At 40.6% G+C, this 26,459-nt stretch overlaps 1 protein-coding gene across 1 annotated transcript in view; it reads left to right on the top strand.

The window, feature by feature from the left end:
- The window catches only part of bckdhb (branched chain keto acid dehydrogenase E1 subunit beta), a 74,707-nt gene that overhangs the window by 27,588 nt on the left and 20,660 nt on the right, over nt 1-26,459 (top strand). Inside the window, exons 7-8 of the mRNA XM_063879764.1 lie at nt 5,442-5,539; nt 7,378-7,488. Coding sequence (XP_063735834.1) covers nt 5,442-5,539; nt 7,378-7,488 — 209 coding nt within the window. The remainder of the gene's footprint in view (nt 1-5,441; nt 5,540-7,377; nt 7,489-26,459) is intronic.

Consider the following 26,459-nt stretch of genomic DNA (forward strand, 5'->3'; position numbering starts at 1 on the left):
AATTTAATGATTATTGTCCAAAACATTTCTTTGGATGTGACCGTACAGTCTGATATTAAAACCACTTCTCGGCACAAGAGGACCGACTTTAATCATCACAGTCCAACTTTTAAGGACCGCTAATGTGCCAGATGCACTGTTTGCTAGCTGGCGACAACACAGGGGAATATTTAATCCTACAATAAAATGTTTTATGTGTGTTTTTTGTTTTACTTTTTAGATTATGGTGCGTTCGTAAAATAGTCACTCAAATCGCACTAGACACAAGCTGGACCATAAACTCGGAATGCTGTTGGAAAGTACCGTTCGGATATTCAGAACTTTTTTTTTGTTGATACTATTTAATATAACTTTTTATTCTACTCGCTTAATAATGCTTGATTCTGATTGGCTGGGAGGAGGGTATTAACCCGGCAGGTTGCCCGCTGACTTGTCGGTTGTACTTGCTTCTGACTGAGCACAGCGTCATCAAATAATAGATCAATACGCCACTTGTATTTTTTTCTATCACAGAAATTTCAAGCATGAGGTCCATTGTAAAAATAAACCTTGTTTAAAAAAGTTAGTGTCGGAAATCTATCGGAGGGTCAGTCGATACATAGTTTCGCAAGCGAGATACAATGAAACAACTACGTTATTAAACTAGTGATCAGATGCAGCTTTGTGTGGTTGCTATAGAACCTAATTAGCTACAGCTGAGCTAACGTTATTCACCGTAGCTCTAAAAATTGCAGCGTTTTAAAAATGGATGAATTCCTCGTTTGGTCTCCTCTCCAAAGTTTGGTTTGACCTCCAGCTTTGCTCGGCGAGGCAAGGCAGGGAGGGCAATCGGGAGCGGACTGTGTCCTCATTTGCCATAAGAGTGGATGACGCCGGGGATGAATATGTTAGTTTGTCGTTCAATCCGGAGACGAAGAACCACAAACATTCAAATGACCCAAACAAGGAAAACCTCCGAAGCGCAATGTATGTGGAGCCAGGCAACCCCAGATGTCCTGAGCTTCAAAAAATATCTCGCCAGACGTCCGCTGGGTGTCACCGCCTTCTACCTCCATCCACTGAAGGACCCCCGACCACATCTCTGGTACGCCACACAGCCGATGGGGAAGAACTACCTGGGGAACATGCTTCCACGATTGTCCAAAGCAGCTGGTCTGACCACCAGATACAGCAACCACAGTCTTAGAAGCACGGCTGTCCGTCATCTGTCTGAGGCCGGGCTGGAGTCCAGACAAATCATGTCTGTTACGGGACACAGGTAAGCCTAAGCCTAGGTTATACATTCATTGTGGTAATAATAACCTGAAGCCTACTGCAAATATACATTTTTTTATTATTTCTTTTGCAGGTGTGAATTCAGCCTCAAAAGCTACTGGGCCCCATCCAACACGGACAAAAAAGTTTGGAGTCGGGTGTTGTCCGCACTCCAGCAGGCCTCCGCAGCAAGCATGGTCTCTCCCCCCCAAGCTGCGCAATCCTCTGGGCCTACCTCGTCCGATTCATCTTTCTCTGCCATGAATTATGCCCTTCTCTGTCTCATTTTACCATCAATGGGAATGTCCGGTTTAATACACATAAATGAATCACCTGAAGAATATTAATTCTCTTGTATAGCCTATAGGCTATTTATTAATTTGAGTTTGAGTGTATCGAACTAAAATAGCCCAAATATAATGGCTAAATAATTTTGTTATACATTTATTGCAAATAAAAATAATTTGGAATAAGGAATGCATGTTTGATCGATCGTAATTAAACAGAGTATACATTTAATAAGCATGCAATACGAATAAGAAAAAGCATAATTATTAAAGTAAGTAGAACTCAACAATGCTATCACTATAATGCGTCGTGTCAGTTTGTCTAAAACCTTTTCTTTTTTTTTAGAGTGGCATTAAAAACATCTTGAATTTCACTTGTTTTTAGGAACCGTGCAACCAAGTTCACACTGGGGGGTTAGTTCTGGTAGTCTTTCAGGAGTTATTTTTATTTCCTAAAGGCGCAAGGCGAGCCTGCACTCGTGCTGTGTCCGCGTGCCTCTAATGGCCTCTGTATGGATATGAAGTCATGTTTTTAATTGCAGCGGCCGCTCTTTTCTCATGCAACACAAGACAAAAACCACACATTTATCTCATCAAGGCCATGCTGTTTTTGCAGGGGCCAATAAACCTTAACCTAGTTTTCATAATTCAATTTGAACTTTCTGCTAAATGCTATTATTCCACTCTCAGGGCCTATTTTCAGTCTCGCCCTGGAAGCCTAAATCAAGAGTTGCGTATTATTCACTCAACCCTTTTATGTTGTTTTAATACAGTGAGCGAGTCGTAAGATGGGCAATTTTTCTTTCCTTTACGGCTTTTTCGAAGGCTTGAAAGCATTATGGAAGTCATTCAAGGTTTCCGTAAAGGTCTCAAACCCAGTGGTTCCCCAGAGTGTAATTACTCTGCATAATTGTAAAGTTGACTTGCATGCGCTGCCATGTCGGAATGCTTTTAGCAGTTTCGGTTCAATGTCCACTCACACTTTAAGGCCTGTGTTTTTGCAGCCAGAGCCATTATGAAAAACAAGATTCAAAGATATACCGGGGATATGTACTTATTGCTATTAAGCCACATGTACAGTGGGGCAAAAAAGTATTTAGTCAGCCACCAATTGTGCAAGTTCTCCCATTTAAAAAGATGAGAGAGGCCTGTATTTTTATCATAGGTATACCTCAACTATGAGAGACAAAATGAGAAAAAAAAATCCAGGAAATCACATTGTAGGATTTTTAAAGAATTTAGTTTCAAATGATTGTGGAAAATAAGTATTTGGTCAATAACAAAAGTTCATCTCAATACTTTGTTATATACCCTTTGTTGGCAATGACAGAGGTCAAACGTTTTCTGTAAGTCTTCACAAGGTTTCCACACACTGTTGCTGGTATTTTGGCCCATTCCTCCATGCAGATCTCCTCTAAAGCAGTGATGTTTTGGGGCTGTCGCTGGGCAACACAGACTTTCAACTCCCTCCAAAGATTTTCTATGGGGTTGAGATCTGGAGACTGGCTAGGCCACTCCAGGACCTTGAAATGCTTCTTACGAAGCCACTCCTTCGTTGCCTTGGCGGTGTGTTTGGGATCATTGTCATGCTGAAAGACCCAGCCACGCTTCATCTTCAGTGCCCTTGCTGATGGAAGGAGGTTTTCACTCAAAATCTCACGATACATGGCCCCATTCATTCTTTCCTTTACACGGATCAGTCGTCCTGGTCCCTTTGCAGAAAAACAGCCCCAAAGCATGATGTTTCCACCCCCATGCTTCACAGTAGGTATGGTGTTCTTTGGATGCAACTCTGCATTCTTTCTCCTCCAAACACGACGAGTTGAGTTTTTACCAAAAAGTTCTATTTTGGTTTCATCTGACCATATGACATTCTCCCAATCCTCTTCTGGATCATCCAAATGCCCTCTAGCAAACTTCAGACAGGCCTGGACATGTACTGGCTTAAGCAGGGGGACACGTCTGGAACTGCAGGATTTAAGTCCCTGGCGGCGTAGTGTGTTACTGATGGTAGCCTCTGTTACTTTGGTCCCAGCTCTCTGCAGGTCATTCACTAGGTCCCCCCGTGTGGTTCTGGGATTTTTGCTCACCGTTCTTGTGATCATTTTGACCCCACGGGGTGAGATCTTGCGTGGAGCCCCAGATCGAGGGAGATTAGCAGTGGTCTTGTATGTCTTCCATTTTCTAATAATTGCTCCCACAGTTGATTTCTTCACACCAAGCTGCTTACCTATTGCAGATTCAGTTTTCCCAGCCTGGTGCAGGTCTACAATTTTGTCTCTGGTCTCCTTTGACAGCTCTTTGGTCTTGGCCATAGTGGAGTTTGGAGTATGACTGTTTGAGGTTGTGGACAGGTGTGTTTTATACTGATAACGAGTTCAAAAAGGTGCCATTAATACAGGTAACGAGTGGAGGACAGAGGAGCCTCTTAAAGAAGAAGTTACAGGTCTGTGAGAGCCAGAAATCTTGCTTGTTTGTAGGTGACCAAATACTTATTTTACCAAGGAATTTACCAATTAATTCATTAAAAATCCTACAATGTGATTTCCTGGATTTTCTTTTCTCATTTTGTCTCTCATAGTTGAAGTGTACCTATGATAAAAATTACAGGCCTCTCTCATCTTTTTAAATGGGAGAACTTGCACAATTGGTGGCTGACTAAATACTTTTTTGCCCCACTGTATGTCAAAGTGATGGTAGTTCACGATCATTTTTTCATTGTAATGATTTCCATGACCATTCTTCCATGCACTTGGACTCTAGTTCAAACAGAGGCTTGCACCGGGGCCCCCTTTTTTGTATAGAGACCCAGTTTTATTTGGCCCCCTTTTTCTGATTGATATCCCACCCTAGCAATGTTTTGTTGTTCAGATTGATCTTAGTTATGGGGCTTGTATATGGCAACACATATCATGAGGTCATGCATGAGATTATGCTGATAAAAGGAACATTCTGTCTCTGGTCAGAGATGAGGCCCTGGAAAAAGCATAAAAAAGCATTTGAATCGGGCCAGATAAATAGTTTTGGAGTCGGAATTTTGTTCAGTCATTTCAACAGTTTGTCATCTAGTCTATCATTTAGGGTCCACTCGGTTCGGGTTCTGACATGAAAACCACATGGTGTACAGTGTTCTGAATGGACCGACGTTTATATGCGTGTGAGCTTGCATTTAATGTGTTTGCAATGTTGGGATTTTCAGAGTCATTGAATCAGAGTCATATTTATTGTTGACTAGGTTTACATGGGATTTCCTTTGATGTGAAATGGTGCATACATAAACGGAAATACATTTATATAAAAGGAGCAAATATAAAACATATTTTTACCCTTGAATGGGCATTTGTATATAATTATTTTTGGAAAACTAATTGATAGCCATTTTCTTCATTACACCTGTAATAAACCTCTAACACCCCTATTACACCCTTATTATCCCATCTTACACTGTTATTACACCCGTAGAAAACTGTTAGTAGACCCATATTATACCCATGTAACGCCAATATTACACCCAAATTACATCTTACATTATTATATTATTATTAGACCTTTGTTACATTGTAATTACACGGTTATTACACCCATGATTTTACACTTGGACGCAGCATATCAAATGACTTGTTCCCCCAGGACTATTTAGGGTAAAATAAAAATATAATTTGAAAAAGTTATGAATACACAAAAAAGCAAGTTCAGTAAAATGCATGAAAATGTTCTCTGAAAAATAAAATATGTTCAGTTTATCATAATTTTTGGGTTTTTAAGGAAATAGCACTAAATATACAGATGAATGATCAAGGTTTAGAGTATGAAAATAGAAATGATGTGCTCACATAAATGAGGCCTTGTTGATGAGGCCAGTAGCTGACGGGGAATGTGTGTGTCTGTGTTTTTCCTCAGTGGAGCAGGTTCCCGTGGAGTCCTACACCATCCCACTCTCGCAGGCCGACATCGTACAGGAAGGAAGTGACGTCACCCTGGTTGCCTGGGGGACACAGGTAGGTGTTTTCTGTTCATCATTGACAGACTCTGTGGGTGAGCAGTTTTTTAAGTAGTCATCTACCTTTGCATCATTTTCCATGGCCACTGGAAAAAAAGGAGTCCACTCTCATCCCCGCTAAATGACGTTTAAAGCCACTGAGGCGAGCGACGGATTATCTTTAAGTCCATCACAAGCCTCCTTCCCACTCCGTCCCAGCAGGGTCTCCCAGTCGGCAGTCTACGGCTGTATCTGCCCAGACATCTACACATCAAGGCCAATTTCGGCTTCTCCATGTGTACACGCCGCACACTTTCCATTGTTGCCTCTCTTTTCTTCCGTGGGATTTTATTTCCTGTTGATCTGTATAAGGTGCCTGGAACTCCCCGGGAGTCATCCTCCGACTTTAATTGCACCCGGGCCACTTAAACCGGCTTATCGAGGCCCCAATGTACCTGGAGCACGGGAGGGGGGCTTCCGAGGGCATTGAAGGAAAAGTAACCCATCAGAGTATTATTGTTGGAGTGGATAGAGAAGAACAAGGATCCAGTGAAGTAGTGAAAAGCAAAAGGCCACCCTTCTTCCCATCCAACTCATTTCTCGCTTCGTCTGTCAGAGTGTTAAGAAAACATCTTTCACAGAGTGTAGGGGAAGGATGAGTCTTTAGCTTCTGATCACACAAACAGAGGACGTTTTTCCCCTAGACTATCATTCCCTCCATCTTCTATTTCTCCCCCAGTAAGGTCCTCTTTAATTGGCTGGAAACAATGCAACGGCTCCATTTCTCTGTAATAAATGCCCGCTGTTATTAAGGTTATTTGTGAGCTTGAACCCTGGGCTCGTATCTCGACTGTTGACAACTCTTTTAGTTGTGATGATTGAGATTTATCACAGTGGTTCTAATTTAAAAGCAGCCCCTAATGCCTGCCAATACAGCAATTACACAAATGATGATTTTATGGGAATAAAGCCATGGCATGTTTCAAGGATTTAATAGCTTTTTTCAGCATTGTGTTTATTAGGTGCTGATCTACAAAGGCTGTGCTCTTCAGCAAAGAGTAAAATAAAAACAATGCTTTATGATCATCGTGTTACTTTTATTATTATTATTATTATTATTATTATTATTATTATTGTCAAACAACCACAACTAAAAGCAGCAGTCAATTTTGTTACTTAAATGCCACATTCATTTGTCTCTCTAATCTATTGCAGTTTGTGTATCACTTATAATACTTATATTTCAAAATGCTTAACCATTTTACTTCCTTTTGTTGGATAGATTATTCTTAATATAGATGCATTATTAGATAATGTGAAAATGTACATGTTTATTCCCAATTGCCTTTTTAAAACGTTTCTTATTCAAGCCTGTTAACATAATACACAACACATGCAGGACAGAAGTTGATGGAGCAGACATGCCCATATGGCAAGCCGTTTAAGTATTTAATGCCGTCTGTCCTGTATCAGACGGCAGTTTCCTCCTCTAGTTGGATCTTTGTCAGCAATGTTTGGACACAATAGTTTGGCATTTTGTCTTACTCGATGAACAAGAATTCTTCAAAAATGTTGCCTTGACTACTAAAGATATGAGCCGCAACTTGCTTCCAATAGAAGTTGAATTTCCAAACGCCAACATGTGAACTAGTGTTCAACAAATAAAACAGGACAAAGACAACAAAAAAAAGTTTAAGTGATAAGTTGGTATTTCTTTGTTGAACTAGAGAGCCAATAGGAAGCCTCAATTCACACTTAATCCCCTCTTAATTAGCATTTAATTTGCCTAGTTGAAACTGTAAACTGCATTTAGCTTGTTAGATTTAAAGGCATTCTTCCTTTTCTTGTTCCATTTAGATCCATGTGATGAGGGAGGTTGCCAATATGGCTCAAGAGAAACTGGGGGTGTCCTGCGAGGTCATTGATCTACAGACCATCCTGCCCTGGGACGTTGAGACTGTTTGTAAGGTAAGAGGAACACACAATCACAGCAGCTTTAGCAGAAATGCTTCTGAGAAACCGTTCATTTGTTTTAGTGGTGTTTCTGTCTGGTGCCTTCTTAACCGATATTCTAAAAATATTTTGTGTCAAAGTCTGTGTATATCTCTATTTTTATGATTGGTCGCAGACTGTGTAGCTATGTTGTGCATTCCCAAGGCATTACACTACAATCGACCATTTGGCATAAATAATGTTTGTTTCTGTAGATGTGTTTATTGTGGTGCAGAGGCATTATTCCTCTAGACTGTGTGGTTCTCTTTGGTGCTTGATAAACAGGATTCCTTCCACAGCCAGTAAGACTTCTACAAAGAAGTCTTTGGCTCTCACCAAAACAAAATATTTTATTTTGGAAGAATGTAAAATGCTTTCCAGTGGGTATTCCATCTTTGTTTATTTTGAAATGAGGGAAGGAGCACAATGCAAGACAGTTTGGGGAACAGTGGCGTCTTTCCTGGTCACCGTTGGCGACTAAGTCTAGTTAGACAAGTCAGTAGACTAAACCATGTTATGAAACGCTCTTTGGATATAAAAACCAAGGAGTGTCTTAAGAAAAACTTGAAAGAACGCACCGTGCTGTTTTTTCAATGGCACTTGAATATGTCACCCACCGCATCTTGTGTCAACATGGTTGGCTACAGGCAGCTTAATCACAAGATACATTTTTAACGTTGCATGTTTGGCGTACTTTCATGCCCCTCTGGCAAAACAAACAACTTTTGTGAGTGAGCATCATGCTGTCAAGCTAACCTTATAACGGCAGTTAAAGCGCATGATGAAGTCGCGGTGGAAGGGTAGCAATTTATGCCGGAGTCAATTGATACTGATGGCAGGGAACGTACTATTGTGCTGCTGCTGAAGTACACACAAATTCAATGGAGCAGTAGTCAGTTACAGATTGTTTGCTCTAAAGGGGGACTGTAAGTGAATGGTTTTTTTTGGAACTCCGCCATTAAAACCACTGCCATGAAATTAGATAGAGTGTTTATGTGCTGCTTAGTGGGCCTAATGCCAGACCTGCCACTTCGGGCTTTTCACCAACATCTCTGCTTGTCATACGCATCAACCAATTTCCCCACAACCCTGCTACACATCCACACACATCCTGATATTTGGCAGTTAAAGGGGCCCTTTTTATGCTTTATTTTTCTAAACCTATTTTCACCCTCTGTCTGAAACCAGAGCCTAGTCTGCTCTGATTGGTTAGCTGTCCAGCTCTGTTATGAGTGGTCAACCCCTCAAAGATACCCGCCCCTAAGCCATTTAACTGAAGCGCGACGGTTACATAATGAGGTTACTATGTTAAGGAAGTAAACAAAGGAGGCGTTTCAACGGGGGAGTGTGTGGGATTGAGACTCTGGTGAGTCCTTTACATGCACATAAACCTATATAACACACTACATGAAAGGGGAAACCCCAAAAAGCATAATAGGGGCCCTTTAATAGCTATCAATGCATTACTTTAATACACTGATATCCCTAAAGCCCCTTTTTCCATGCCGTGTTCTGCTGGCTGAGCACAGAAAGAGCGTTTTTCATCAGGCTATTATCAAATCTCAGAAAAGGCACATAATTAATTCAGGACTAAATCATGATTTTTATCACTTCCCCATGGAATACACATTAACAGCCTGTACTTATCTTTTAATTAATCTCAAACAACAAATATCCAGATGTGCACTAGGCAGAATGAAAACAAAGCCTGCATCCGACTGGTCAATGCAAATTAAAGCTGGTGGAATCCATTCCGGGTTCGATGCCACAAACCAGCAGTACATTATCATATCAATGCATACAATGTGCTGAAGGCAAAATGCTCAGAGAACCACTGGGTTCCAAAGGTCTGACATTTATCTTTTGCAGCTCTTGGCATGAATTTCGTCTGTGTTGCTAGAATGAATCTAAGCAGGTGAACTCGGATATGTTGGGTTTGTTGGTGTACTTTTAGTTTTTCTGTTAAGCATATGATGGAAGGAGCTGGATCTGAATTGATTAGTCCATTAATTGCCTTGCTAATGAACAGGAATGTTTTCATATGCCAACACCTGATACCAGAATATGCTATGGTAAAAAAATACATACCGTACTATCTAGGCCAAACAAAAATGCAAACTCGAGAATAAATATTTGTATTTGAACAGTTTCATTTGTAATAAGGTAACATGATTTAAACCAGGTAAAAGCTGGGAATTGCAAGAGAAAGGCAAATCAAATATGTGTCTGATAATAGTTGATTCATATGTTTCTCCTACTTGGCCCTTCTTAACACTGTTGATAATGGATTTGTTGTGTGGATTATTTGTATTACAACATTTCCAAAAGGCTTCCCGATCCCTAAATGTGAGGGTTTGCTGAATTTCTGTTTCATATCGTTATAAATTGAATAATTATTGTGTTTTGGGGTATTGGACAGTACGTGGAATTTTTGAGGATTTTCGGACAATGAATAGTTATTGATAATTGGCAAACTAAATTATTGTCAACTGCAGCCTTCAAATGTTTCAGCTTTTCAGCTTTGTTCAGACAGTGTAGGTTTGATGTATGCTGTGTACTTTACGTTAACTGTTTGTAGGCCGAAGTCACGTTTGCCTGGGTTATAGTCAGTGTTGGGCAATTTACTTCCAAAATGTAAAACAGTACATATGACTTATTACTGTCTTTTTAAAGTAATAAGTTACATTACATTATTACTGTCTCTGGACTGTAATGCATTACACTACTTTTGCATTACTTTGAGTTACTTTCACCAAAAATAACTGCAAAAGTAGGGCTTTAAATGCAAAAATGTAGTTTATTGCAGCTCATTAATTGAAGCTATCTATCTATCCATCTATCTGGCAGTACATGCTGAACATTAGGAAAAGAGCTATAGCCTACATTAAACTCATGCTCTGTTTAAGTGGGCTGAATAATATGTGATACCGGTAACATTACGTCTCTGTTTGTTATAAATAACATGTTAGTGGAGCCTCTGCACGGCCCTGTGACCTGCTGTATATGAACGAGTCTCTATGGCAACGTTAGCTCACCTTGTCATTGGTGTGTTAACAGGGATTTTGCTGACAAGCTTTCTAAAAGCCGGCGATTCCACAGAGGACAGAGGCTGCATATCTTCAACACTCTGCCACGAGTCTCTGAACTTCTCGGGGTTCAAGCAGCAGACCCAGAGGAAGTAACCTTCTGTTGCTTTGGCCTGCGCGCACTCCTGTCTTTCTCTTTTCTCCGAGCCTGCAGCTCTGCATTGTGAGCCTGCAGCTCTCCATTGTGAGCCTGCAGCTCTCAATCGTGCATCTGTTTCTGTAGCCCTCTTAACCAAAATAAAACAGGCTCACTGAGTTACTGTCCTACCTGCACAATTATTTCTCTGGTGTCGGAATGTCTCGCGATGTTTGTGAATTCTTAGAAACAAAACACCACATCATTTCGGGTTAAAATGTGTTGTAACTGCCATACTGAGAATTGTAACAGGTATTATATTATTCACATTTCAGAAGTAATGCATTATATTACTGCGTTACAGCAAAAAATAATACATTAATGTAACTCCGTTACATTTGTAACGCGTTACATCCGTAACGCGTTACATCCGACTCTGGTTATAGTCTTTTGCATACATGCTTTGCTAAATGTATAAAAATAAAACCAGGCGTTTTGTACTCAATAACCCTGCACAGTGGTGCCCTAACTACTGGGCGCTGCACAGATGGTTCTGTGGCCGCAGCTGTGCTGATGCTCAAAAATAAGAGTTTTGTCACACAGCAACACACCCGTGTAGAACTAGTTCAAGTGGAATATCTACAAACCGCACCATTTTACGGCTATGGGTAATGATTATCTTTATTACAGATTAATCTGTCTTATTTTTAATGATGAATCAAAATGGTGCAACTGTTTTCTGAGTCAATATGTTGGTAGACACATTAGAACTGTTTTCCATTGATTGTATTTCCTCCGTAACATCAACACACACATGATCCTTTAGTAAAGCACTCTAGGTTGATGTATGGCGAAATATTTGTAGAGCTGACTATCTGACTACCTTTTTCTGTGCACATTTATTAAATGTTTCTGTGAATGTTCAAGAGTTAGCCAAGAGGCTATTTTTCCTCTTTAGTCCTTGAACAGATGTTGATGAGGGACTAGCCATAACATCGAGTCCACTCAAACGATGGTTCACCTGTGTCAGCTTTTCCGACATGCACAGATCTCTGTTAAGCTTGCCTTTTGTACCGCTTAATAACTGGCCGTCAGAAACAGTGAGTGTGCCGCCGTTAAGATATGCCGCATCCGGCCGCTGGCAGCCAATTATAATTTCCTTTGAGTCACATTCACCTTGCATATCTTTCAGTCAAGGATATGTGCACGTGTTTGAGATATGTAACCAGCTAATTTATATGTAGCCGGCGTGTTTTGAGCATGGATGTTCAAAATGAATGAAAAATATTGTGTCTTTCTTCATGAGACCATTAAGCTGAGCTCTGATAGGACATGCCCTCTTTCTGTTTTCCGTGGGATCCATTCTGGCAGCCACCAGCTATACTTGGATCTAAATATACAACCCTGCTCATTGAAAAAGGAAATCATGGGCAGGAAGGCTGTAAACATAGAGAAGAAGTGAGTGTATGATATTTTGACCTGCTGTCTACAGCAGTCCAGAAAATATAATATGTTCTTTATGACATTTAATTCCTGTTACTTTTTTATTGATGATCTGATGGACACTGGGCCAACTTTTTTGTCCGTTCTTACATGAATCCACATTTGTTTGACTTGGCTTCGAGTTGGCCTGTTATCATTATAAAGAAATCTCTGCTCTCATTGTTGTATTAGTCAATCGCTGCTGATTCAGCCTCAGGTTTTCCAGAATACAGATCCAGCCAGTTAAGTATCAAGAGTAGCTCGCCAGCGCCCAGTTTGTTAAGCAGTCATCGGTTCTTAGATATGATTGGAGGCGGCACTTTTGCAGCACACAAAAGTTCGTTTGGCGGCAGTCTACTTGACCTCTTCAAAAAAGCCGTTTATTTTCCCCTCATTGGTTCGCCACTTACTGTAACTCATGACTGTGTGGCGGCTCTGTCCACCATCAAGCGCATATGCACTTTTAAAACAGCCCTTTTCAGGCCAAACTCATTGGCATCCATTGGCTGATGTGGCCAAAATGAAGTTGCAATACTTGCAAGACCATGTGCGCTTGTCATGAATGAAAGTAAATCACATCAATCTAGGAGGGCACTCAGAAAGCTCAATAAAATAATTTGTGTTTCCGTTATGTGCTTTGGATCTGCTCCAAAATGTTATGTGTTCATCTGTGTCTGAATCTTGGGCCCAGGTCTCACCCTTTCAACGATGTTGCATGAAAGCAGTCATTATTTTCTTAATAATACTCACAAATAATAAAACCAATTATTTGTTTTCTTTTTTACCAGAGGCTTTAGAACAAGCAGGATTTCTTTCCAGCTCTTTTATAGCTCATATCTTCAAAGAGTCAAGTTTTTAAAATTCTGTTACATGGCAGTTGAAAGGACATTCGCTGCATTTCTTTTCGTGTGTTGCCTCCACTGCCTCAAAGCTGGCAGGTAAATCATCTGATTTATTTTTTTGTAATGTAAGACGACTACATTTTTGTTGGCAAATGGCAATTACTTTTGTTAAAATGCTTTAGAAACTGATACACTTTCATACACAGTTTCAGATGATTCTGTGTCCTGATTATCCGATCAGCACTGCTTTCCTTGCTCCTCGTAGGGACTTTATTGACTTATTTATTGGCTTAGTTTACTGATGGTTCAACATGCCTTGAAATAGGAGAAGGTGGTAGAGAGTTTGAAGAACTGCCCTTTGCTGGATAGTCTGTTGCGTTTAAAAACTGTACATGCTGAATTGAAATGAAAGTTACATTTTGAATAGAAAGTGACAGCCCCAATCCATCCTGATCAATGTTTAACAGTGAGTTATAACCACTGCTTGTGTGGATTATAGTACACCATCTTACAATAGAGAACTGAAAGCATACTTGTCTGTTTTTATTTGATTGATGTATTCAAATGCTCAGCATTGCATTACTAATACTCTTACAGAACAGTAACTGCACTATTAACAGTGGGCTAAAAGGTTGTCATGCATGGAGTGGTAATATCTTCTAGGAAAAAGCTGTTTTCATGGCCTCTGTTGTGTTTTATCTCTGAGTTACTCACTGAGCACAAAGCTGGGGCTGTCATTTTTCTCTTCAGCCTTTCTGCACTCTCCTAGTATTATTGGACTCATCCCTCAAATTTGTGTTCATTTCAGCCACAGGGAGTAAGTCAGTCGAGGCATGTCCTCTTAGCAAGTCTGCACTGGCCTGCCAGTTCGTCCCATCTGCTCCCATAAAACACCTTAAGTAATAATCTATTTCAAATCTATCTTTTGAGTTTCTAGCCCTCATCCCCTGAAGGCTTGAAAGGTAAACGTATGTATCCCTTCACCGCAGCACAGCAATCACCAGTTGGTCTCCAAACACAGTGGTCTGACGAGAATATCTCAAAATTTCACTTTAGACCCTTTTGCACCTGTATTCATAAAAGTGAATTATAGTTTATTTAGCCAAATGAAATCCAAAATGGAATTCAGCAGCAATTGCCATGCCCTAATATTCAAATCAATGGCTGCTTTGCTCGTGCGTTGCAGCTATTGTTCAAACCTGTCAGAATTCTGAATCAGAAGTCCTTTATTCGTATACAATGTAACAGCAGTAACAAAAAGTAACAAGTACACATCCATGTAACAGAAATAAGTAACAGCATTGCTAAAGTAAGTAAACAGCAGGTGATAAGAATAATAGGGTACAAATTAAAAAGCATATACTTCACAACTGTTGAAAAGATCTCTGTGCTGAGTGTAGTGGCAGCCAACCAAAACTAATTAGGAAAAACGGTGTATATATCTCAGTCGTGTTATTGCATATTGGTCGCTTTTGAAGTTGTGTAAAATCATGCTCAAGTGCTCATCATTAAACGTTTAATGTTAGAACATCTTGATTTGTTGAAACAACTCCTGTGTATGTGTATTTGGGAGCCGTGCCCAATTGGATGCTCTTCTATCAGGTCTTAAGCTGACCTGCAGGTCCCTTTTGGCCTGCTGACACTCCTGCCCCTTATCCTCTTTAAATGGGTGTAAATGTTCTCCCACTAACTGTGTGTCTCGGTCCAGGATCCCAGCCCTCCGAGTGATGCAACCAATTTGGCTGAACTTGCTCAAGGTTCAAAAAGCATATGTAGGTGGAGTCACTCAAGGACTGTCTTTCAGCATATAAATACATTTCTAACCATGTCAAGAAAAAAGGCAGAATCCAATGAAAGGTTAAAAGAGGAAGTGGAGCTGTTTTAGGGGAGGGGAAAAGAGCGCAGCAGCATCTGTTCTGATTCTTGGATGTGATGCAGGTTGCAGTGTATGTGTGTTCTGAGTGCTTTGTGTTGACTCACTGTACAGATAAGACCTTCTTATCAAGGCTCCGCTTACCCCATCACTTTCTCTTAATGGTTACAAGCTGTTCTGTGTGTCCTTGGTAAATACGGAGTGTAAAGACGCAGGCGGGAGTCATGCAGGACCACGGTATCCTCTGATGTGTTTGTTTGTCATGCGCTGAGGTAGAAAAAGACATGAGAGCAAATGGAGCCACAAGTGTTTACTTCTCAATGTCAACTTCAACAAGTTGTTCTAGGCTTGACGGCTGTGGTTGCGATTGTTTTTAACACCTTCTACCATAATTATATGGGGTGAATAATTTGTGCTCAGCAGCGCACGATGGACTGATGGAAAATATTCCAAAATGACTACCGCACGTTAATATGGAACATAACCATTTAAAAATGGTACTTGTGATTGCCTGTATTTATGCAAAACTGACACAGCTTTGTCCAATGGAAACAGTCTTTTGATAATGAATAAAAACAGGCTTTCGTTGCTTTTAACATTTTAACCCTATTTCAATATTTATGACCAATAAAGTAGCCTGGTTGTTGCTTTCAGTGGGAATATGAAGCATTTTAGTGACTACCCCCAAAAGGAATGTTTTCAATGTCTTCTAAACATGGAACATTTAAGATATCAAAAAAGTTCAAATGGCAAAATTATTTCAGTTAGCCTTTTAATAAGATGATCAGGTTTCCTCATAAAAAATGGAACTGCCAGAGGTTTTGCCGTTTACCCGATTTGACACAGGATTGTTCCGCCACATCTGGCAGTAGCAATTTTAACAACTCAATGGTAGACATCAAGAGAAACCCTGAGCTCTGTTACAGAGTCAATGATGATGATGTCAGCCTATTTCACAACATGAAACATTACATGTTTTGTCAGGTGGTTAAGTGAAAAGCTGATTTGATAGTTAAGAAGCCAGAAAAAAGGGACAAATTCCTATTTCACATGTGCTGGCCACTTTCCCTATCCCACAACCAGTCTGCTTTGAATTCTACCAACCATAGGGGCCTCATTATCCTTGTGTATCAGAAATAATCAAGTTTGATTCTCAAATGTTGTGGAACAATGAAGCCAGGTTGCTGAGCGGCCATATGGAAATGTATTAAAAGAAGTCTGCTGGCAAACGCTTGTTGAGAACTCACTTTCTTCATCTTGTTTTGCATGTGAACATGGCACAGTGTGTTTTTATCTACCACAGTACGACCCATCCTTTACATTTGTACTCAACCTGCAGAGATCCATATTTCCTCTTCCCATGAGATATAGCAGCGTCTGGGGAACTAATCTGAACCCGGCGACATCTCTTTCAAACTATTTTCAGCTGCTGCTTCCTATGACCTTTGCATTTCTATAAAGGCATACCATAGAGCTGGAAAGCCAATCTGATGAGCAAGATAGTAATTAATGATAATGATTTAGAACAGAAAATCATGGTAACTGACAGATGGCCTCCAGATGATGTCCTGGACATTTTGTTTCTGCTGTGAAGAAGAAGTTCCTGTTTCCATACACCAGTGCTATCTAAATAAGAACAAGGCTACAGGAAAAATTAACTGTGAAACAATCTGGACAACAGTAGTGGCAGGCGAAAGGAGTGTCAGTGAAATTGTAACCATATGAGGGTTTCTCTTGCAATAGTGATACATACTATCCCTACCAAGAACAACAAGGAGCATTTAAGTTCCAGCAATAAAAACATCAAAAATTGAATTATGAATCACATTTTTATAAATCTATTTTTAAAAAGATATGAAGAACTATAAAACATTTGAATGTTCCATATTATTAAAGGTTTTTCATCATGTAAGCTGTCTTTTTTCATTTTACATCTGAATCAATATGAAAAAGGCCAAGGACATTATAATTTATTCTTTTTCCCTTTGCTTTTCATTTTTGGGGAAATATCCACTGACTGGGTGATTTCCCTTTTACATCCAATATCCGCCTCCTCTGTCCTTGTGATAACCACAGCTAGTCATACTAAAACAGCACAAAAGTCAGCCGTCATGATCAAGTATTAAAAATGATTACATCCACTGCTGCACAATCAATAAATTACATGTGTAGGTTTGAGAGCAGCTTTTGAAAGTCAGAAACTACTGCAAGGACAAAAAAACGAATGTAAAAGTAGTTACATTATGTTGAGAACTAGCCATTGGCAAACATGCTCAGTTGTGTGTCAAGGATTTCATGGCACCATTGGTGATTGGCCGTGACGTCTTAGCATCTAACACCTTTGTTAGCTGTTGATGCGTCAAATGTTTTTGAATTCAATAAACTGGCCAAGGTGCATTCAAACAAGTAGGTTTTTAGTGTGTGGTGGGTGATCTGTAGACTTTACGCTGTCAATCGGAGCTTGTTCCACCATTTTTGATAACAGGATAACAAAGAAGCATTTTTCTTTAAGGGTCTTGGATCCCACTCACAGTGAGGAGGTAGCGAGCCGATTTGCTGATGAGGAGCGACGTTCATTGGTGGAGTGTAAGGTTAAATTGTGTCCTGGATGTAGGAAGGGCCTGATCCCTTCACAAAGCAGTTTGCCATTACCAACATCTTGAAGCCGATAGAGATTGTTATTGGTGTGAGGGCTGTAGGCAAACTATTTTTTGACATTTTTTTACCCTATAATGCAGGGTGGGAATTTCACGGCGGCCATGACGGCCATGGCCTTCATTGCCCCTTGGTCTGGCTGTGATGCCCCGAAAATAATTGTACGTCTTACGGCCACCATGGCCGCTGTTTCCTGATACTGTTAAAATTTCGAAGTTGCTTTAAAAGTGTCAGAGCAGTGGTCTGGGCTCTGAACTGCATTAGTCGTTGTAGCTTGGATTGGTTGCGCGCACCTCGCATGTCATCATCGCATCATTCAATCATCACTGCAGCGTCTCGCTATGAGAATACAAGGAGGCCTCGTGTCTGTTTTTGTCCGTGAGTTTATTCACTTCTGAGACAGGTTACTGTCGTCCGGAACCACGCCAAAACAACAAAGAAGAACGTTAATTATCACTCGCACACACATATACCGTTAGCTCTCCCATAGCATTCCTCCATCTCTCTCTCTCTCTAGGAACCTCCCTTCGCCTCACCCAGTGGCGTTTTTATATGTACAAAACTGGTGGGGCACGAACAACTTAGATATATAAAGGCTTTTTCTACCTTAATACATGGAGTAAAGAGCGCTATCACAAAGCAAAACTTAACAATAACAACAACGTGATACCTCAGCATGAAAACATCAGACTTTAGGAAAACACAGACACTCGTCACTGTGGTTACAATAGCAATCGATCCATCGATACATAAACTATACTTCCGCTCACCAAAGCTCCAGTAGAGGGTCAACTTCTTTCATTTTCTGTTTGTATTATTTACCGCTGGTGATGTAGTCTAAGCCCTCTCGTCTCCTCTGCATAACTACACTTTTCGCACACACACTTACAGCCAATCAGCTCTGACTTATGAGATGATGTTTCAGTGGGGCTGCGAGCACTTTGCTCCACTTCTGATTTATTTTTTGCCACACACATTGAATGAAAAACTACTCTATTCAATGCGCAGTGTAGTAAAAAAGTAATTTGTTTTCCATGTCATTCGTGTGTTTTTATTATCAGAAAGTTAAGTTGTTTATTTGTAAGCTCCAAATCCAAATGTTTCCCTAAATGGCCTTTGTGCCCTGGCATGTGGCCTTTGTGCCCTAAAAAAATGGTGACACAAAAGGCCAAATGGCTTTGCCCCTAAAATTCCAAGCCTGCCTATATGTCTTTTAGATTCCTTTGCCTTGGAGATACCTTGCCAGATTTGAGACTCATTGGGCAGACTTTTGTTTTAAATGTGTCTGTGGTGCGGGCCAAGGATGGGGCATTTAGCCCACTAACGATTAGCACGCAGACAGACTGGGCTAATGCCTGTGTTTCCCTTTCAGCTGCTCGGCCGGTATCTGCTCCCTGGCCCACCAAACACTCTTAATATCTTTGGCCCACTGTCACTCACACACATGCTGGAAACAATCAAGAAGAATAAAATATCACAGGAAGAGAGTAGCCAGAGGTTTGGACCCCACTCCCTGCATTTTTCTTATTGTAGCCCACATCTGTAATTTCAAATGTTAATGTCACTGGGCTCTGTGGCGCTAACCAGCAGGACTTTATTTGGTGAAATGAAAACATGTGGGGTAAAAGAAAGCGCTGAATAAAGATTGGAGTCGTGAAACGGGGGTGATTGCCGCCATATATGACTTTTGGCTGTTGTGTGATCTGTCATAACTGTGTCGTGCCGCAGCAGTGTTTCGCTGGTTATATCAGTGGAAAATTACTCATGGTTGTTTTTCTGCGATGGTCCAGCTCCTCTTTTCTCCCTTTCCTGATGTCGCTGGTGGAATGGCGTAATGCAAAACTGCAAAACTAATAAAACCCTTGACCGGCTCTTCAAGTTTCCAGCATTTGGGTAATTTATCTAGATTACATGTATACATCACAGAATGTCTGGTTGATGAAACCCATTTGTGGTGTACCCCCAACATTTTAAGAGTAATCTCCCCTTTGTGACTCATCCAATTTCCCCCAGCCCCCAACTTTTCTGCTACTGACTCCTTTTCCATTCTTCCTCCTGGCTGTAGTCAGTACTCACATTCCCCAGCTAGGCACTGGAGATTTCTCAAATTCTTCCAAGTGTCACTCATTGGAGAAATGGGGCCAAATCCACAATTGGACACATTGAAAAATCATATAGTCCAATATCTCTGATAGCCACTGAGAAATGGGATACGTTGTTAATATTATCCATGGTAGTTCTGTTGATTTTTAAAGGAACAGATTACTTAGTGATTGCCACAGATTAGCGCATTGTCAGTAACCCAAGGATGTCTCCCATATAGATGAGATTAATTAACAGACTGTGCTGAAAATGGGCAAAATTGAGGCAGAGAAATTATACTTTTCTCTTATTTCTGTCATGCAGTGATTGTTGGCTAATAACGACTTTGGTACCAAAAATATAATGATAATGTTGGCCATGACAATTTTTGTAACCAACAGAAGCATGCGCAGTGAAGAGGAGGTCGCGATCAGACCCGCCCACTCATCGAGTGAAACACGCCCCTTATCGAGTGAAACACGCCCCCTTCTCCGTCAGTTCCCCACCACACACACAGGCCGAGTCCGACTCTCTGGGGCTAAACTGACTTTTTTCTCATTAGAAATCTCGATGTTTCGAGCGTCTTCAACATACAAATCTATCTGTTTTTCGTTGGTATATGACCATAATCCTTTCAAGGATGTCCGAAAATCTATAGATTACTGTCAAATTAAGTTAACTTTCTAACGTTAGCGGCTAAGCTATCGCTACCGTCATTTTAATGAGTTCGCTAGCTAATATTAAGTTAATATTCACTTACCGAAAAAACTGCACAGAGCTCCCCTGAGATGGCCTGTTAGTACAATCAACAGCACAACACGACATGACTGTCAATATATAAATGTAAAGTAATAACAGCAAATAAAACAAATATGAGTTGCCTGACAAAAGAACACCACTACAGCCGAGCCTACAGCTACTCTGAATGAAATGAAATGTTGAAGGAGGTTGCAAGCGGCTGCACTGTCAATCAAAGTGTAACCACGCCCCTTTTATATTTATTAAAATAACATTAAAGAAAATAATTTCTCGGGAAAAAGAAAAATGGTGTGATGTGAAGCACCTTGAAAGCTATTTTTTCGAATAAAAAGTTGTGGATGCAAAATTTGTTTTAGGTGAGAAAAGTGACATAGAAAGTTGGTTACTTGCCCATTGAAAATACATGGGAATGGGCGGAGCTACGCATTGTACTGCAGCCAGCCACCAGGGGGCTCTGGACTAGCGCTTGCTTCACTTTTAACGGACGAACCTCTGTCCATCAATATATACAGTCTATGAACAGAGTACTGTAAAAGCAAAAGGCTCTAGATTGGGCCAGGTCTTTGGTTTTCCACTGGAGAGGACGGTTTAGTTTAGGATCCTTGGCCAGAGGTGTGGGCAGATGGAGATCATCGAGGTCAGCCTGTAGACCGATAGCAGAACGAGTGGAAAAAAACGAATGTCACAAGGACACAGACATCCAAAAGATCATATACGTACGTTGTCATTTCTCCAAGTCTTTTAAAAGTCAGTTATAAATCACAAAGTCTATAATATAATGTCAGATGGAAAAAGGAATAACAATTGTTTCTATTTCACAGCAACTATTAAGATTAATAGTACGCACCTTTTATATTTGTTATAATGCTCTCTGCAACTTTGTTTTTCTTGCAGCATCTTGAAACTTGAACTATATATATATATATTTTATTTGTTCGCAATTTATTTTTCTAATCCTTTTTTCCATTTAGTGTTACCAAGCCATCATTGGCTGCTTTCAGTTTCGAGTTCCAATTATTGCCAGCACTTTGGTATCTTTTTATACTGGAGAGAAAGGGGTGGGCAGGGAGGCTAAGAAAGCTATTTTGGCTGTGAGTTGAAAAAGAAAAAATGTGTCGGGCCCACAGACGTAGCTTATCATGTTGCAGCACCAAGCACTTTGCAACTGTAAAGCTGCCGTCACGTTCAAAAAGGAACTTGGTCTTTTCCCATCAGGTGGTGTGCAACACCGAGGGTAGCGTACAGCCTATTCTGCGGACGATGTTAAAGCTTTAGATCGTGCAAGTGTGTGTTCTGTGTTGAGGTTTTTGCACTAGTCAGTTTGTAGGGTTATATCTGGGTGAGGTTGGTGTTGGATTTAAAAATAATATTATTCTGTTGCCAAAGCCAGGGCCATTTTTTTATATCCTAATCTCTTCCTGGATCCAGCTGTAACGGCAAATCACCATGCAATACAATTGCTATTATAAAGAATAGAAACTATTAAAAAAGCTATTATTTTTGAATGATGTGCAACTGTCTCAAACTAATGGGTTGGTCAAAATGTATAAATTAAATAAACAGATTAACTTTGCAAAGTATTGGTGGGAGCCGGATGCAGTCGCCTCGTTGATGCTCCTGTCACCTTAAACTGCCAAACCCAGTGTAATAGTTCTTAACAACGTAACAAAGGTGACTCCTCATAAGTTTAACTACTCATAGATGGGCCAACTATATACATCTCATCATTAACTATGAAACATTCCTGATTTAGTACATGTTAAAGAAAGGGTTGAAGAAAAAGCGTTTTTAAATCCAAAAAATAAAGTATGCACGCTTATACTAGTAAACACTTATACTAGTAAACACTTATACTAGTAAACTTTAATTTATAGCTGGTCAAAAGTATGTTTGTCATATTGTCTGCCTGCCTTTTGGACTTACCATAAAGGCAACTGTGACTTACTGTCTGTGTTTAAAATAGTTTCCAACCCAAGTCCTGAGTTATCCCCCCCTACAAAAACAGTTTATAATGTTGCAACACTTGGTATAAACAATTTTATAAAGTCATTGATTTTTACAACCTTACTGTCGAATATATGCAGCAGCCCCTTTGCGATGTTTGCAAGAGCTGTTGCCAAGTTAGGGTGTGTATAGAAGCAGTCTTGTCTGTGTGCACACAGTCAGTGTAGCAATGTGCTTTACAGGGCATACTGTGTGTGTGTGTGTGTGTGTGTGTGTGTGTGTGTGTGTGTGTGTGTGTGTGTGTGTGTGTGTGTGTGTGTGTGTGTGTGTGTGTGTGTGTGTGTGTGTGTGTGTGTGTGTGTGTGTGTGTGTGTGTGTGTGTGTGTGTGTGTGTGTGTGTGTGTGTGTGTGTGTGTGTGTGATGAATTGGTTTTAATGGGACTTTATGGGATGTTTGGAGTTATTTCTGTCTGAGGTCTCCTCTGGCGTCCTGGCATCTCTGGAGGATGGCTTGGCCCTCCGCCCAGTGCCGAAGCAGTTCTCCTCACCCTTGCTCGCTGGTTCTCACTTTTCCTCTCTCTCTGTCGTGAGAGATTGTAGGGCACCGAGTGAGTGTTTTGTGTTTCCTCCCGCCCTGCTTCCCCTCCCAGCGCTATGATTTTACAGGGCCCCCGGTTCGCCGAGCACTCACCCCTCTGCGCTAATCGCACAGTGCCACTTTAAAGGCAGCAGCAAGTAGTCGGGCCTCTTCCCGGCTCTCATTTGTCACGGAGATCACATGGTGCCGCATGAGTTAAGACCCTGCGGTCGCAGCACAATTACAGGCTTGGCGATATGAGAGCAAAGCCTGCGGATCCAGCGGCAAGGAAGACTCCTCGGTGGCGGCACTGAACTCAACCTCATCTTCCTGTCGCACATTGATGGACAGCCTGAAGAAAGAGGAGGCATAGTATATTGGCGAGGCGGGTTGTCACTTGGTCTGCTGTGTATGTGTGCGCACACCATACACCAACGCAGATTTTTCTCATCATCACTTCTATTTTTTTATTATTCTTGACCAAAGGGCTGTTAAAAATACGGCTCCAACAAATAAGTGTTGGCAACTTCCTCTGGAAAAACTCTTGCATGTGTCTTGCAAACTTTGAAAGCACATTATGTGATTCCGCACCAGTCAAACCACAGCCCATTTTAGCTACGAATATGGACTGTTTTTATTCACATCCCCTTAGTGTGTACAGTGATGAAAACACATTAGTACATTAGTACAATATGCTGTTGGTTTTTTTACAACAGATGTCTCTTTTTTTGCAAAGCTGACACTTTAATACCCAAATACCATGACGACAGCAGCAACAGAAAGCAACTTGTAAAAGTAACTTGCCATCACTAGCAGAAAATATAAATCAATCTACCCTGAAGTTTTTAAAACCAGTGTGTCTGCACGTGTGGTGTACTTGAACACACTCTATACTTGTGAATGTGTGGTCTGTGTGCACATGCCTTTGCACAAACCAACCTGCTTATGTGTAGTTGTTGAGTATATATGCCATGGGAGAGTGACAGCTCTGACTTTAGCTTCTGAGGTTATGCCAGGCCATTGGCCACCAGCCTCTGAGTGGTGAGGATGCATATTTTGGAGTGTTGGGACTTGAAGTAAAGACCTCATTGGAGCAGGTTAGGATAAATGGATAGTTTGAGGGAGGAGCAAAGAGAAATACTGGTGCAGAAGAACCCCAGCAAGGATGGATCAACAGGTGGACGGGACAGGTTTAATTGAAGTACTGAGGACAGAGTAAGGGCAGGAGGACAAGCTCTATGTTCCTCATTAGGTTTGGGTGTGTATGGGAATAGCAGTAAACATGACATTTCCGCTGCAGCCAGCAGAACGACCTCGGCATCTAATGACAGCCCTGCAACACAATGAGTAGTAAAGCTGCAGCCACCAGAGCTGTCGCCAAGCCCAACTACCACCATCTGCCAACAGCCAGGAGCCCTCGTTCTGACTCAAAGCAGGGAGGAGGGATTCTCCAGCCAGCAACTTACAAAACTGAACATACGGAATCATATTTGACCTTTAAAAAATCGACCAATTAGGATCAGATACAATCTAAAGTCAATGTGAAGGCTTTCCATGTTCTTAATAAGCAATGCCCAAAACGCTATTTTCCAACTATAACAAATTCTCTAACCTGACTTACATTACCATGTGACAAAAGTCAGAAACCACATGAAGCAAGTTTATCTACTCAGACTTAAATTTGGAAGTGTCTACCCTCTGCTGAAAAGAAATTGGTGTCATTGAGGTGATGCCACAGTGACCTAGCTGGCACTTAAATCAACAACGGCTCTGGGTGTGTATCTCTTGTTTTGTCATGTAATTATTGTCTGAGAAAAGTTTTAGCAGTAAATGACAAGTTGACTAATTTATAGGCTGACTTCCTGGGAAATTGTTGGCTTTTCTCAGACGTTAGACGGTGTTAGGAAACATTCAAAATGTATGTTAACTAGGGTTACAAAAACTTTGGGCTAGTCGAGGTGAAAGCTTTCCATGGGAATTGACAGGATAACATTTAGAAATGTAGGTGTTATCTGATCACTGTCATATCCAGGTAAAAACAAACGTTTTTCTTCTTATCTGTATAATCCATTAGTGTGTCAAATACGTACTGCCTTGTTTTTATGCTGCTGCAACATAAACATTTCCCAAATTGGGATCAATAAAGTAATTCTATTTTATTCTATACAATTGGATGCTGAAAGGTACTGATGCTACTAACTTATTTACCTGAATGTATACTTATGTAAATTGTAGTAATTTTAATTTTAAATACAATTTATACATATTAGGGGTGTAATGGTATTCGTACCGAAAATATTCAGTATGGGCCCTCCGGTTCGGTACACGTGTGATACTATGAGAGCTGGTCAGGGATGCGTTCAGGGGTGCGTTGGAATTTAGTCAGTTGTTTGTGGAACAGTTGATATGGCGACCGCAGTTCAAGTTGAGCTTGAAAATCCTCCAGCATCATCTAAGTCTCCGGTTTGGGTAATATAATAAAAAAAAAACTAAAATATTTTATGTTTTGTGATCATTTTTTCTGCTGTATCGAAAAAACGTAGCGAACCGTGACCTAAAAACCGAGGTACATACCGAACCGAAATTATTGTGATCCGTTACACCCTAATACATATACAACTTTTGTATATATTAGTGTTCTATTTTCTTCTTCTCTATCCATACTTTGAAATAACCATCGCTTTTGTGGGACGAATAAACTAATTCTGACTGATACTTTCAGTTAGGGTTCTGGCCTATCAAGCATAAGTCATTACTCATTACCCAACTGTCAAAACTCCCTTTGACCTTTGGTTAGCTCTGAACAAAGCTCTACCTTAATTTAAACTGAACCCACATTCAGCCTCCCACTTGGTTCCAGTCTCTATCCTCAACTCACGTTCTCAGTTTTAGATCGTCTACCCTTTTCCACTCTCACCATCTACTGCAATTTTGCTTCATTGTCTGTTATTTCTTCTTGTCAACCCAATTCTCACTGCGCTTATTTTGGTGTGGGATCACTCTTTGGTTCACACATCAGCAACTCGGTGATAAACTCATTGATCTTGGCCTGAACAATAACATAGAGATCGCCCTACCAGCAAATCTTCCTAGGGTTGTATTGGAAGATTTATGACATATTTAACTTTACACTACACTCAATCAAAGCATATAATTTCTCCTCTTGGATGCATCTAACTGATCATCTTCTTACAGTGTCCAGTGTACTTCCTGTGGCTCCACCACTGTCCTAAAAATAATGTCTTTGCCCCCGTTCTGAGTCCCAATTTTACTGACATGAAAGGTGGCTGTCAACGGCAAATAACATGACTGGTTGACTTTTGAGAAAAGGGTCAAACCACACAATAAAAGTGGATATTTGTGTCCTAAAAAAACATCAGCAGTCGGAAACAACTGGGTTAACGGCTACTGCCACAATTACTATGTAGGAGTTGGTCTCCTGTCAGAGATGCAATAACTACTGAATGTCTTTTTCTTTTTCTTAAAACTGTGTGAAATTAAACCTCAGGCGGTGAGGCGAGGTGAATGAGTTTGAAAGTTGAGGTGTAAGGCAGACCATGAATATGTTGCA

Source organism: Eleginops maclovinus, chromosome 3, assembly GCF_036324505.1.
Source record: "Eleginops maclovinus isolate JMC-PN-2008 ecotype Puerto Natales chromosome 3, JC_Emac_rtc_rv5, whole genome shotgun sequence".
Lineage (NCBI taxonomy): Eukaryota > Metazoa > Chordata > Actinopteri > Perciformes > Eleginopidae > Eleginops > Eleginops maclovinus.